The sequence below is a fragment of the Fonsecaea erecta genome (assembly GCF_001651985.1).
Source record: "Fonsecaea erecta strain CBS 125763 chromosome Unknown Scaff7, whole genome shotgun sequence".
NCBI lineage: Eukaryota > Fungi > Ascomycota > Eurotiomycetes > Chaetothyriales > Herpotrichiellaceae > Fonsecaea > Fonsecaea erecta.
Genome location: NW_017387250.1, coordinates 737,902 through 750,185, shown reverse-complemented (window position 1 = coordinate 750,185; position 12,284 = coordinate 737,902). Strand labels below are relative to the sequence as shown.

The window sequence follows — 12,284 nt, the reverse complement described above, 5'->3', positions numbered from 1 at the left end:
CCCGTCCTTACATCTCAGCAACCTCTTTCAACTCAATAGACGGACCTTCTCCAGATTTTTCAGTTTCTTTGTCAGCGTCTCGCTCTGGGAGAATCTGGCCATGCTTGTGTTTGCGGAACTGCCTGATGGGCACTCGTTGGCGGAACAGGTAGTCGATCTCCTCGAGAGAAAAGCCGCGGCACTCTGGGACGCAAAATATGGCAAAGAGAAGGGTAAGAAAGGCAATTGGCCCGAAGATAAAGCCAACTTTCGAACCCAGATCTGCATATGGGGAATATAAGAGATAGGGAATGGTGAAAGAGACGACAAATTGCGTGACAACGGTGACGATGCTGGATATAGTGTAGGTGATGTCTCTCATTCCTATATCAGGGTTTTAGTAATCTGACTGACGCGTAGACTGAGTTGACTTACGAGAGGTCGGTATCTCAGATGAAATAATATGATATATTGGCCCCCAACCAAACACAAAGCCTAGATAGAAGACCGTAAACAGGGCCGTGAGACCAATCTTGACCCCTTTGCTAGGATCTGATATAGTGCCGAGACCGCCAACGGCAAGGAAAGTAGTAGTCTGAATGATTGAGCCGATAATCAACGGTGGTCTGCATTGAAATAGTTTAGTTTTTGGGACTTCTGTGTAGAATGGAGTTAGGTCTTGAACTTACTTGCGACCAATTCTGTCAAAGAGGTACATGGCAGCCAGGATGACCACAATCTGTAGTGAAGTGTTGATGAGGAACATCTGGAAAGGATTTGGTCCGTGGAGATCGGTCAGGAAGATGGTGCCGTATTTGCTGAACAGCCCCTGCCCGCTAATCTGAATGCTGATGTTGGAACCAATGACGATGAGCGATCGCTTGCGGTTGATGCCTTGCCACATTTCTTTGAATGTGCCCTTGTCATGGGTGACGGTAGTGATCATGGCCACTTGGTCACGGTATTCTTCCATGATCTCCTCCTCGGTGAATTTGCCCGTTCGATATAGCCGCAGGGATTCCAAAGCTTCCTGAGGCCGTTCTCGGACTAAAAGCCAGCGTGGAGACTGATAGCACGGTAAGTCAGAGAATAATCACGGGTGGGGTTATGAGCGGGCAAGCCCAAGATACTTACCTCGCGCATGAACAGAGAGCCCGTGAACACCACCACTGGGATAACGAAGAAAATACCAAAGGGGATGCGGAATGCACTTTCAGAGCTCAATTTGCTTGTCCCGTAGGTGATACACGCCATTATGAAAGCGCCAACCTGGACACGCTGTTAGAACATCAACAGTGCTGCTGGGCAGGTATTTCCACTTACCATTGTACCAAGCTGGAACGTGCCGATTATCATCCCTCGAATCTTGGGAGGGGCAATCTCTGCCTGGAACACGGGAACTGTAACAAGTTCCTGACCAAGGTACACATAGTTGAAAATGCGACCGATGAGGACCTGTTCTTTGTTCTGGGCAGTAACGAGCAAGAGAGCAGACAAAACCGCCCACACGGACATGACCCAGAACGAAGCCCGTCGTCCCCAGCGTCGAGCAATCCAGCCACCCGTGATAACACCGAAGGCTTGACCGACGTAGGTCAGGCTGTTCAGGAGCGACAGGAAGTATGGGTCCAAAGCATATCGTTCAAGCTTTGCGTTGTAGGCACCAAACTTTTTGTTGAATGAGGTCATGGCTTGAGTGTTGGAGAATGCAACGAGATCCATTCCGAAGTTGATCTGGGATAGCATCATGACAGTCGAGGCGAACGCGAGACGCCCATTGACGTTCTCTGTGATCCTGTTATTTAAGGACAACATGATGCCGGGAGGTGGTGAGGGCCGAGTAGAGCTTCTGAGAAGCGGAACCGGCGTCCAGAGTAGGACTGACGTGAGCCTGAGAGAAGGTAACTGAAGGCGTGCAGAGAAAAGCGAATCCGACACTTAATATACTCAGGAAAACGAGAAGAAGCAGCTTCAGGACTTGGGATTCCCCACCGTTCCTATTCTATACCCCATGGGGTTCTGGCCAGAAGTCAACCCCAGGGTCGAGGTTGTTTCGTCGGTAGCGTGTCCGTTGGTGCACTGTCATTGATCAGTCACTGCGAAAGTCGCGAAGAAAACTGGGTCCGTCAGCTTCGGCCGAAGGAGGTTGGCACATTCGGGTATATGGCAATGAATCTCCAGAAAGCGGTCAAATTTGAGCCCGACGAGATCGAGGTAGTGGTCGCTATTGCATGATCATGAGGGTGAGACATGTAACGTACCAACTTGACCAATACAGGCCGGAAGATGTCACGGATGGTTCCTTACAGGGGTTTCCATCGCGAGGGTTGCGGTACCAAGGTGCTGGACGGAACCATCCGGTGCTTGCCGCATAACTTACGCTGGCTTAGGAGGGTACCTTCGCGATAAAGGCATTGGTTTTCCATACACTGATCAAGGTATACGCCATCACTCAATATAGGATTCGCATCTTGGGTCGTGGTGAAAGTGGAACGAAAATAGAACTTGCTGCAGCGCAGTCTACCACCGACACGAACCCACTATCTTATTTCCACAAGATACACATCGGTCCTTCTGTCCGACCTATCTTGAATTCCTCACGGCTGTGAGGGCCTTCTCTCGTTTCCACAAAGGTAACTTCGTCTCGCGTCTTTTGGTGAGGTGCGGCTACCTTCACGCTGATTCGACCTCTCACCTCTCCCAACAAGCCAGTCTTCCTGTTCCTTTCAAAAACAACAATATCTTGAGTGAACTGATGAGCAATAGCGACCCACTTGTTTTCCTCGTCGTTGGAGAGCGCAAACATCCGTGGGTGCTTCCCGCGCGTCGACTCAGATCCAAGGTATGTCAGATGGCATTCTTCGTGTGTAGGGTCGGCATCCACCGAATAAATCGTAAGGATGTCATCGTCTGTGCGTGTCAGGTTTCGATTTGATGCATAGACGAACCTCCCATCGTTGCTGACTGCGATCTCGGCAGCCAAATCTTTATGTTCGGCGGGAGTGGGAGCGAGGTCTTTTCCCATTGCCGAAAGCGTCTGCTTCAACTCAACCGTCAGGCCTTGTGGTCCTCTCGCCGAATAGTTCAGCACGAAGACACGAATTGAGTTGTCTTTCTCGCTGATGAGATACATATACGCTTTTGATGGACTGATCGGGTTGAATGTCACGTGCCGAGCTCCTGCTGGTGCTGGTATATGAATGCAATGCACTCTATGTACTTTCTGTGGACTCTGGACAAAGTAGAAGTCCACGCGGTCCATGGTCCGAAGAGGAACAATTAAGAACTGTCCGGAAGGATCAAATGCTGCTTGATGCGGGTGTGCTTCATTCTGCCCAGGATCAGACTGATTGTAATCAAAAACAAACGTAGGCGTGCCAATGGAGCCCTCCTCGGATAGTGGGTAGATAGACACCGTCGACGCCGTGATGTTGGCAGCAGCCAGTATCTTCCCGTCTGGGCTGACTTCACAATGCACACCTCCCTTCCCATTGCTGCTTGTTTGGTCGAAAAGCACAAGCCCTGCCCCAGAGGGAGGTGATGTCGAAAGGGGTTCTCGTCGGAATGCAAACACGCCACCCGAGCTGTCCTCGCCATTCAGGTAGCCAGTGCGGCTGATGCTGTAAATTTTATCCCCAAACCCAGTGAGCCATCCCGGCATGAAACCAGCATCTGTGTTAACGGCAACAATCGACAAGGATTCGTTTGCACTTTTGCCGGGGTCAAAAGCAATTTCGAGAATCCCAGTGCTTTGGAGGGCAATATAGAACCCGAGAGAGCGCTCAGCCATGTCGATAATGTATCCAGTAAGCACTTAATGATTGTGTGTGTGATCTTCTAGTGCTTCGGCCAATCCAGGTGATCTGTGGAAGCAGGCACTTGGTTAAGTATTGGGCGCTTTCCCTCCTCTCCGAGTGAGCGTTGCGGCTTCGAAGGATCAGAGGTCAACCCTACGTAATATGACATGTAAATTTCATGGAGAGCCTTACCTGGGAAGACAGGAATGTGGACGGCTCTAATTATTGGCCTACAATCTATTCCCCGATCAATACTCAAGAGTACATTGCCATGTTTTCGCACCGCTCTAGAAAACTGTGAGGAGTGGCGAACTAAGCATTCCGAAATTCGCAATCAGCCCCAAATCGCAGTGGTGGTGGTGGCGGATAGAGCCTGCTACAGAAGTGGAGTTTTGCTATTCCAGGCAGGGCGGGAAAGGCTTCAAGGAACGGTCCAAGCACTTACCTAGGCTGCCACACAGATGTACCCCCTTTGTGTGGTTGCACGTCCACCTCATCCGAATCGGGCTGCATGTTTATCTCTACTCCACATTCAGCGCACTCAGGCCTTAGATCGGCGCCAAGATTTTCCGCTCCGAATCCTGACTCCACTTGATCTCTCGAACTTCAAAGTTGCCTGCGCCAAAAGTTCTGCAAAATCTACTTTGCGCCTTTGGTACGGCACTGTCCTCACGTATCACGACGGCATACACAGTGGCAAGATGCCGGTCGTCAAAGGAGGTGTCTGGACGAATATCGAAGATGAAATCCTTAAAGCCTCAGTCTCGAAATATGGGCTGAACCAGTGGGCTCGAGTTTCATCGTTGCTGGCGCGGAAGACCCCGAAACAGTGCAAGGCGAGATGGACAGAATGGCTGGACCCGGGCATTCGCAAGATAGAATGGTCCAAAGAAGAGGATGAGAAGTTGCTACACCTGGCAAAGTTGATGCCCACGCAATGGCGGACAATTGCGCCCATCGTTGGGAGAACAGCCACCCAGTGCCTCGAGCGTTACCAGAAGCTCCTCGATGAAGCCGAGGCCCGCGAAAACGATGACCTAGGCCTGGGAGGGCCAGAAGGGGGGGAGACTGCAGCGCCAACAGGCGATCAGGTCCGAAGACTGCGCCCCGGAGAGCTCGACCCTGATCCCGAATCCAAACCTGCGCGCCCGGACACGATCGACCTGGACGAGGATGAGAAGGAAATGCTCAGTGAGGCTCGTGCCCGCCTTGCGAACACTCAAGGCAAGAAAGCGAAGCGCAAAGCACGCGAACGACAATTGGAGGAGTCACGAAGGCTGGCCGTGCTCCAGAAACGCCGAGAGCTGAAAAATTCCGGCATCAATATCAAGATCACCACCCGTAAAAAGGGCCAGATGGATTACAATGCAGACGTTCCCTTTGAAAAACAGGCTGCGCCCGGCTTCTATGATACGCAAGAGGAGCTGGCAAAGAATGAACGGGAACGAGAACTGTTTGACCCGCGCAAGCAACAGTTGGCACGAAAGAGACAAGGAGATCCCGAAGACAATCTCGACCCAAAGCGGCAAAAACAAGACAAAGACAAATCTTCGTCCGCGATGGCTGCTGCCGCTGCGAGAGCGGGACAAATGCAACGATTACGAGAAGCCGAGCAACAGAGCAAGCGAAGAGCGCTAAACTTGCCTGCCCCCCAAGTTAGCGAAAGCGAGCTGGAAGAAATCGTCAAGATGGGTATGGCGGGTGACAGAGCAGTGAGAGCAGTCGGACAGGAAGACGGAGACGGACGAGGGCTTGTCTCCAACTATGCCAATATGGTCGGAGCTACACCTATTCGCACGCCTCGAGCACCTGCGGAAGAAGACCATATCGCCAATGAGATCAGAAACATCAGAGCACTCACCGAAACGCAGTCATCTTTGTTGGGTGGGGAGAACACACCACTGCACGAGGGCAGTGGCTCTACAGGATTCGATGGAGTTGCGCCTCGACGACAGCAAATGGTAACCCCTAACCCAATGGCGACGCCCTTGCGCCAAGCCGAAGGTCCAGGACAGTTTCCTGGTGCCACACCATTGCGCACACCACGCGACAATTTGACAATCAATGAAAAAGGCGAACGACAGCTGGTAGCGCAAACCCCACGGGATATGCGATTAGCCGAGCAAGTCACAAGGCAGTCCCTCAGAGCGAAGCTTGCATCTCTACCAAGGCCCAAGGAGACTGAATGGGAACTGGAAGTGTTGCCATCCGAGCAGGAAGAGGCCTCGGGCAGAGTGGGTCTGGAGAGGGAGGATCAAGATGAAATCGACAGGCGCGAGCGTCAAGCACGGGAAGCGGCAGCAGCGGCAGAGTTCAGACGACAGACTCAAGTCTATCAAAGAGCTCTGCCACGACCCACTACCATCAATTATACTGCACTCGCTTCAGCAGCGACGTCCATAACCGATCCCATCCGGGCAATGATCGCCCAAGAGGCCGCCCTGCTCATGGCCAACGATGCAAGCAAGTTCCCCCTTCCTGGCTCGAAAGTCATTGGCGAACCTCCTCGATTGAGATCGCTGCCCGATGACTTGCTGGAACAGGCTCGTCAGGAGTTGAAAGCGACGTTCAATGAGACAGATCGCCAAGCCTATGTGGCCGCTGTGGAAGGCCTCGCCAGTTCAGAGAAAGAAAGAAACGCTTTGCCGTTGAGATTCAATGCAAGTACAACCACGGAAGAATACTTGGCCGCTTTTAAATCTGCACAGCAGGACCTTCTCGCTGCTGCGGAAGCAGGCAATAAGCTCGAGAAGAAGCTATCATTGCACTTGGGAGGGTATCAAGCGCGGCAAAAGACCCTAAAACAGAAGATTGCCACCGTCTATGAACAGATTGAGGAGCAGAGAGCGCAGCTGGATGGCTTCAGGACCCTGCAGATTGGGGAAGAGGGTGCATTGGCACGGAGGCTGGAGAGGCTTAGGGATGAAGTCAGCTTTGTGATGAGGAGGGAGAGAGAGGCGCAGGAGGAGTACCGTGAGTTGAAGGAGCGAGTCAATGGCATGAATGGTGTGAACGGTCATTGATGAAGGAGATATGCAACCCTTTCGAGGTCGAGGTTGAGGTCGACGGTATTGTGATATCGCTTGGGCCCTCATTCTTAACCATCATGGCCTGTTTAGACTTCTCATCCAGCTTACAGTGTCAGAAACCATTTGCACACCACCTGTCGTACCTTTTTCATTCCTATTATTCTCCACATATGTAATTTGCTAACTAACAGGTGACATTGGAGGCAACACCGCCCACCACAGCCCTACCACAGACACACCAGAAGTTCCTTGCCTCACCGCATACACACACACACACACACACACACCTCTCCAACATAGACTGCCAACAAATCCTCAGCCAAAGCCCACTGAAAAAGACAGTACCGAATTGCCTTTTGGGGCACGGCCTGCCGGGGGTTTCTTTTTTGGTTTGGTTGAAGAAACTGGTTGCTTGCCCGCCCGTTGGATGTGGCGCATTCCAGCCGACGAACTGACTGTAGTTCTTGTAGATAGAATCTGCGGATTTCATTGATGTGGACTGAATGAGTGAATGAACGTATCGGTATCGGGTTGGAGTTGAGGGATGTCACTTGTGCTCCCTGGGGTTTATGTCCTTGGGATCGCGTTCGCCTGGCGGAGCGGATTGTTCTCTTCTGAGACTTGGGGGAAAGGAGGCATTTTATGTATTCTCTTGTGACACTGGGGTCTTAGCATTTGTTTCATATCCGCTGTCCGCTTTTCGGAATACATCCTACGCGCATGGGAGTCATCATATACCCGCCTTCCCCATACACACCCGGCCATAATGCCTATTCACCAAAGCTGCCCAGTTTGCTGAAGGCTAGTTTTGCGTCTCACCTTGCAAATCCGATTCACAACCAATCCGCCTCCTCCAAATCGGCCATGGTAACATGATCCTTGGGTATCGAAAAGAACCCGTACCACGTCTTCACGTCGTGCAGATAGGACGTCTTCTTCAAGCCCGGGTATCCGCTGCGGTCCGTTTCGGGGTTAATGCCCTCCCAGTTGAAGTCGTCGGGAATGTAGCACTTTTCGAACTGACACTTGCACACGTTCTCCGGGTTGTTGATTTCCGGGTAGTCCCCGAAGACGCACGGCGCCTCCCACAGACGGCACTTGGCGCACCAGGCGGCCTCCGCGTCGTCCTGGGGCCACAGCGGCGAGCTGAGACAGGTTTGGCCGTACTTGGCGTTGCCGTCGGCGTCGCAGCAGAGCGCCTCCGTGGGACGAGGGTGGAAGCAGAATTGTATCCGGGTTCGCGGGTTGGTCGTCTTGAGCGACTCATCGTTGGCCCGGTCGCAGAGGTAGCGCCATTTCCAGAGTGCGACCCGAGTGTCGGTGGAGCAAGTGCGGTTGAAGCTGGGGACAGGGAAGGCTGCGGACTCTTGTGGCGGCCAGGGCGGTGGCTTTCCTTTATATGGCGGGTCCCAGGGCTTCATTTTATAATAACGCTTTTGGAGAATGTGAGGTGGCACCTGGAGGGAGTGGGTAGTGATATTCACGAGGACGACCTTCTCGCTGGTGGTGGCGGGATGTGTCAGTGCAAGACACGAGAAGAGGGAGACCGCGACGGCAGCAACAAGGTTGAAGGCGATCATCTTTCATCCTTGACAGAGCCCGTTGAGGAGCTGAGGGAGACCTTGACCAGAAGTTGTTAAGATCCTGGTGGCTTTTCATTCTTGTGCGCATCACCGCCTACAGGTCCTCAAACACCGCAAAGCTTGCTCCGAGGTTTGCCTGGCACGTCGGGTGAGTGGCACCGATTACTCTTAGGGACGTTTGGTCGACCTATGATATAGAGCCATCTCATAGCTGGACGGTACCAATCCACCGCCACGCTCAGGGAAACCAAAGACTGGAGCAAGGGAAAGGAGAGGGGGAGCCTGGTTGTCCTATGAGGAGTTCCTCCTAAAGATTTTCGGTTTCCTACCTCATCTTGGCGGTCAATAATTGTGGCAACGGAGATATAGGCAGAGATATGCTGAAGCAACCGTTTTCACTCCTTTTCGGCCATGCGAGACTGCACAACCAAGGGCATCTGTGCGTTGCCTTCTTTGAGAAAAATACGAGGTAAGAGGAGTTCTCATGATATCTTCGTGGTTGCCGGATATTTTGGAAGGTGAAGCGGAAATTAAAATCTTTAGCTCGCTTGGCACGCTACTAAGTTCTGTTGCTAGCACCATTGATAGGCTGCCTCGCAACATCGACTCCTTCTCCTGCTCGAAAAACCTCCTCTGGAAAGACAGCAGCACCTCAACAACATATCTGGTGGCCAATGGTGAAAGACCAATGATGCGCCCGACTGTGTGAGCGGAATTGGATAGACACCAGAGATGAAGCTCCCACCCGCAGCCTGGACACCCAGGAGAGCAGCACCCCGTCCAGCTCAATGGAGAAGCTCAAGTATTCGCCATAATCATACCGCTTTGACGCAACGAATATCCGACTTCTGGATCCCTACAGTGAACGTGCAAAAACACGATGCGGCTCCAGATGCTACTCAGCTGCTCATCCGAGCTGGCTATTTGCGGCAGGCGTATGCGGGGATATTCCAGATGCTGCCACTAGGGCTACGGGTCCAGGAAAAGCTAGAGCGACTCATCGACAAGCACATGAGATCGGTCAGAGCTTCCAAGGTCTCACTCTCATCCTTATCCTCGCAAGCTCTGTGGGAGAAGTCAGGACGCCTGAAGCGTGGAGGCGAGATGTTTATGTTCAGAGACAGGAGGGATACGGAGTGGCTGTTGGCACCAACCCATGAAGAAGAGATCACCACCTTGCTCGCCGATATCATCCAGACGCGCCAGCAGCTCCCGGTCCGACTGTACCAGATTGGCCGAAAATACCGTGATGAGAAGCGACCTCGTGGCGGCCTCCTTCGCGGCCGAGAATTTCTCATGAAAGACCTCTACACTTTCGATGCCACCCCGGCTCACGCCCATGTCACGTACGACGAAATAAGGCGCGCATATCGTAACTTCCTGAACGAGCTCAAGATCCACTACGTAGAGGCGAGAGCAGTTTCGGGGGATATGGGAGGGAACCTCAGCCACGAGTATCATTTCCCCAACTTCGCCGGAGAGGATATCGTCATCACTTGCTCGGATTGTGACTATGCACGCAATGAAGAATTTGTTTCCCAACCGGTATATCCACCTCGACCGCTTCAGATACCCGAATTCAGCGCCACAGAGGGCAAATCTAGCCAAAAATACCTCGAAGAACACTTCCTGAGCACAGATCGTCGGAGCCTGGTTCGTGCCATCGTGCCATTTCTCTCCGACGACATCTCCGAAGACAAATCTGCAGCACGATCCATCAATGCACATGCCGTTAAGGCAGCGCTGGACGGTGTTTTGAATATAGATACAGGGCTAGAGCGTCCCACGGAGAGTTTCAAGGAATCTCTAGCTAGTGCCGCAACGGATGCCGCAGCGAAGAAACCATCGATATATTATCTCCTAGACTCGCGAGTCCGTCTGGACGAGATTGGCCACATTATTGCTTCTCCTCCCATGCATCGGGAGATCGATGCCTATGTTATCGAGGCTCCCCCGAACGACGAAAATGGCCGAATCAACCTGTTGAGCCAGGAATCCGGAGACCCTTGCCCTGAGTGCGAAAAGGGCAAGTTGAAAGTGGACAAGGCCATCGAAATCGGCCACACTTTCCACCTCGGAACCCGGTACAGTGCAAAACTCGGGCTCTCTTCTAAGCAGAATGATGGGAAAGAAGCGGTGCCGGTGGAGATGGGCTGTCACGGCATCGGCGTATCCCGTCTGATCGCAGCCGTGGCGTCTTGTCTCTCTGACGAGGTGGGTCTCAATTGGCCCAAGGTTATTGCGCCTTTCGAAGCGGTCGTCGTTGTTCAGCCATCACATGCGGAGAGATTACGGGCTGCCGAGCAGCTTTGCAATCAGTTATCGTCTTCCCCACTTGGCACTGTCGATGTCGTCCTCGACGACAGACAAGAGCAAGGGATGGGTTGGAAGTTGAAGGATGCAGATGTTATTGGATACCCCGTCATCGTGGTTGTGGGCAAAGGGTTCGACCAAGGGAAGGTCGAGGTCCAATGTCGACGCCTGAAGGTCAAACAGGAGGTCAGCGTCGACGATGCCGTCAGCTTCGTGCATGATCTTTTGAAGCAGATTTGACGGATGACCCAGCTCTGAGAAGTGAAAGTGTAGTTATACTGTGTACCATAGGATACCCCACTCGCACAATGGAAGAGACAGGTACGTGCAATTCCATCGGTTTTGGAAAATTTATTATGTATCGTTGGGAAGGCAGAAAGAGGCGGGACGGTTTTACTACTGTACTGTATTACGAGGTAGACAAGGCTGACATGTTCCGCCCACTTTCCCCCGCATTTTCGTCGCCAGAGAAAATAACGAATAATCTGTCCACGACACAAGTGAAAGCTCCCTCTCTCAACACTTCCCTTCAGTCCTAAGTCCTGCCTCTCGTCCGCCATCACCTCCTATAACCGCCCACCAACCGCACCCGACTCAGGTCACATCACCTCGGAAAACCCGCACGTGAGGACGCTCAGCAAACTCCCAAACTCGGGGAAACCCAAGAACACAGAAACCGAAAAAAAGAAAGCCCATAACAAGAAAGAAAGGAAGAAAGAAAAAGGAAAGATGTCCCAAGCCGCACAGACCCCCGTCGACATCACCACGCTGTCCGTGCAGCAACTCTCGGCGCTGCAGGCGCGGCTGTCGCAGGAACTCGAGCACCTGAGCACGTCGTACCAGAGGCTGCGGGCAGCGCAGGCGCGCTTCCGGGACTGCATCACGAGCATCAAGGACGGCGTGCAGGGGAGGAGTGCAGGTACGTCCTATCTATTGTGTTGATTCAGTTTCTCCCCACTTTCAATAGTTATTGCTGCGACAAACATACGTCCACGGCCAGGCACGCAGGCACGCAGGCACGGTGTGGAAGTAGTTGTTTGTTTGCATTCGCGAGCGTGGTGACATTGGGAAACAAGAACGGGGCTTTGGCTAACAATCCACCTCCTCTCCGCGCAGAAACACCGCTTCTCATCCCTCTCACAGCGTCGCTCTACGTCCCCGGCACGTTGGCGGGACCGAAACAGATCACGTCGTCATCCTCACCCTCTCAACCGCCCAAAGCCCCCACGGTCATGGTCGACGTGGGCACGGGCTTCTTTGTCGAAAAAACCCCAACGGACGCCACCAAGTTCTACCAGGGCAAGGTCGAAGAGCTGGCCAAGAACCTCCAGGACATCGAGAAGGTCGTGGGCGGCAAGACCGAGAGCCTGCGCATCATCGAGGACGCCCTGCGCCGCAAGATGGTCGAGGAACAGCCCATGCAGTTCGGCGCTGGTGGGCAACAAGGGGCGGCGGCGGCAGCAGCAGTAGCAAGCGGGAGCGGGTCGAAGGGAGCCGGGTAAGGCGAGGCAAACAAACACCTGAAGAGTATGGGCGAGACGAGTGAAGAACGGGTTGCACGCTGCACCAAAGTCAACTAACTT

General features: G+C 52.9%; 6 protein-coding genes across 6 annotated transcripts; 3 read left to right on the top strand and 3 right to left on the bottom strand.

The window, feature by feature from the left end:
- Window positions 1-7: 7 nt before the first annotated feature.
- On the bottom strand, window positions 8-1,794 carry AYL99_08123 (hypothetical protein; the record flags this gene model as incomplete). The annotated part of the gene is made up of 5 exons (XM_018839631.1): window positions 8-363; window positions 415-605; window positions 669-1,045; window positions 1,114-1,248; window positions 1,303-1,794. 5 exons carry the CDS (start codon window positions 1,792-1,794, stop codon window positions 8-10), a joined length of 1,551 nt encoding a protein of 516 aa, XP_018690752.1.
- A 730-nt stretch (window positions 1,795-2,524) lies between these two features.
- Window positions 2,525-3,769, bottom strand: AYL99_08122 (hypothetical protein; the record flags this gene model as incomplete). Its single annotated transcript, XM_018839630.1, has 1 exon — window positions 2,525-3,769. One exon carries the CDS (start codon window positions 3,767-3,769, stop codon window positions 2,525-2,527), a length of 1,245 nt encoding a protein of 414 aa, XP_018690751.1.
- A 708-nt stretch (window positions 3,770-4,477) lies between these two features.
- Window positions 4,478-6,799, top strand: AYL99_08121 (pre-mRNA-splicing factor cef1; the record flags this gene model as incomplete). The annotated part of the gene is made up of 1 exon (XM_018839629.1): window positions 4,478-6,799. The coding sequence occupies one exon, from the start codon at window positions 4,478-4,480 to the stop codon at window positions 6,797-6,799; it is 2,322 nt and encodes a 773-aa protein (XP_018690750.1).
- An 839-nt stretch (window positions 6,800-7,638) lies between these two features.
- AYL99_08120 (hypothetical protein) lies at window positions 7,639-8,385 on the bottom strand (the record flags this gene model as incomplete). Its single annotated transcript, XM_018839628.1, has 1 exon — window positions 7,639-8,385. One exon carries the CDS (start codon window positions 8,383-8,385, stop codon window positions 7,639-7,641), a length of 747 nt encoding a protein of 248 aa, XP_018690749.1.
- Window positions 8,386-9,120: 735 nt separating this feature from the next.
- AYL99_08119 (proline-tRNA ligase) lies at window positions 9,121-10,941 on the top strand (the record flags this gene model as incomplete). Its single annotated transcript, XM_018839627.1, has 1 exon — window positions 9,121-10,941. One exon carries the CDS (start codon window positions 9,121-9,123, stop codon window positions 10,939-10,941), a length of 1,821 nt encoding a protein of 606 aa, XP_018690748.1.
- A 489-nt stretch (window positions 10,942-11,430) lies between these two features.
- AYL99_08118 (hypothetical protein) lies at window positions 11,431-12,203 on the top strand (the record flags this gene model as incomplete). Its single annotated transcript, XM_018839626.1, has 2 exons — window positions 11,431-11,620; window positions 11,818-12,203. 2 exons carry the CDS (start codon window positions 11,431-11,433, stop codon window positions 12,201-12,203), a joined length of 576 nt encoding a protein of 191 aa, XP_018690747.1.
- Window positions 12,204-12,284: the final 81 nt, after the last annotated feature.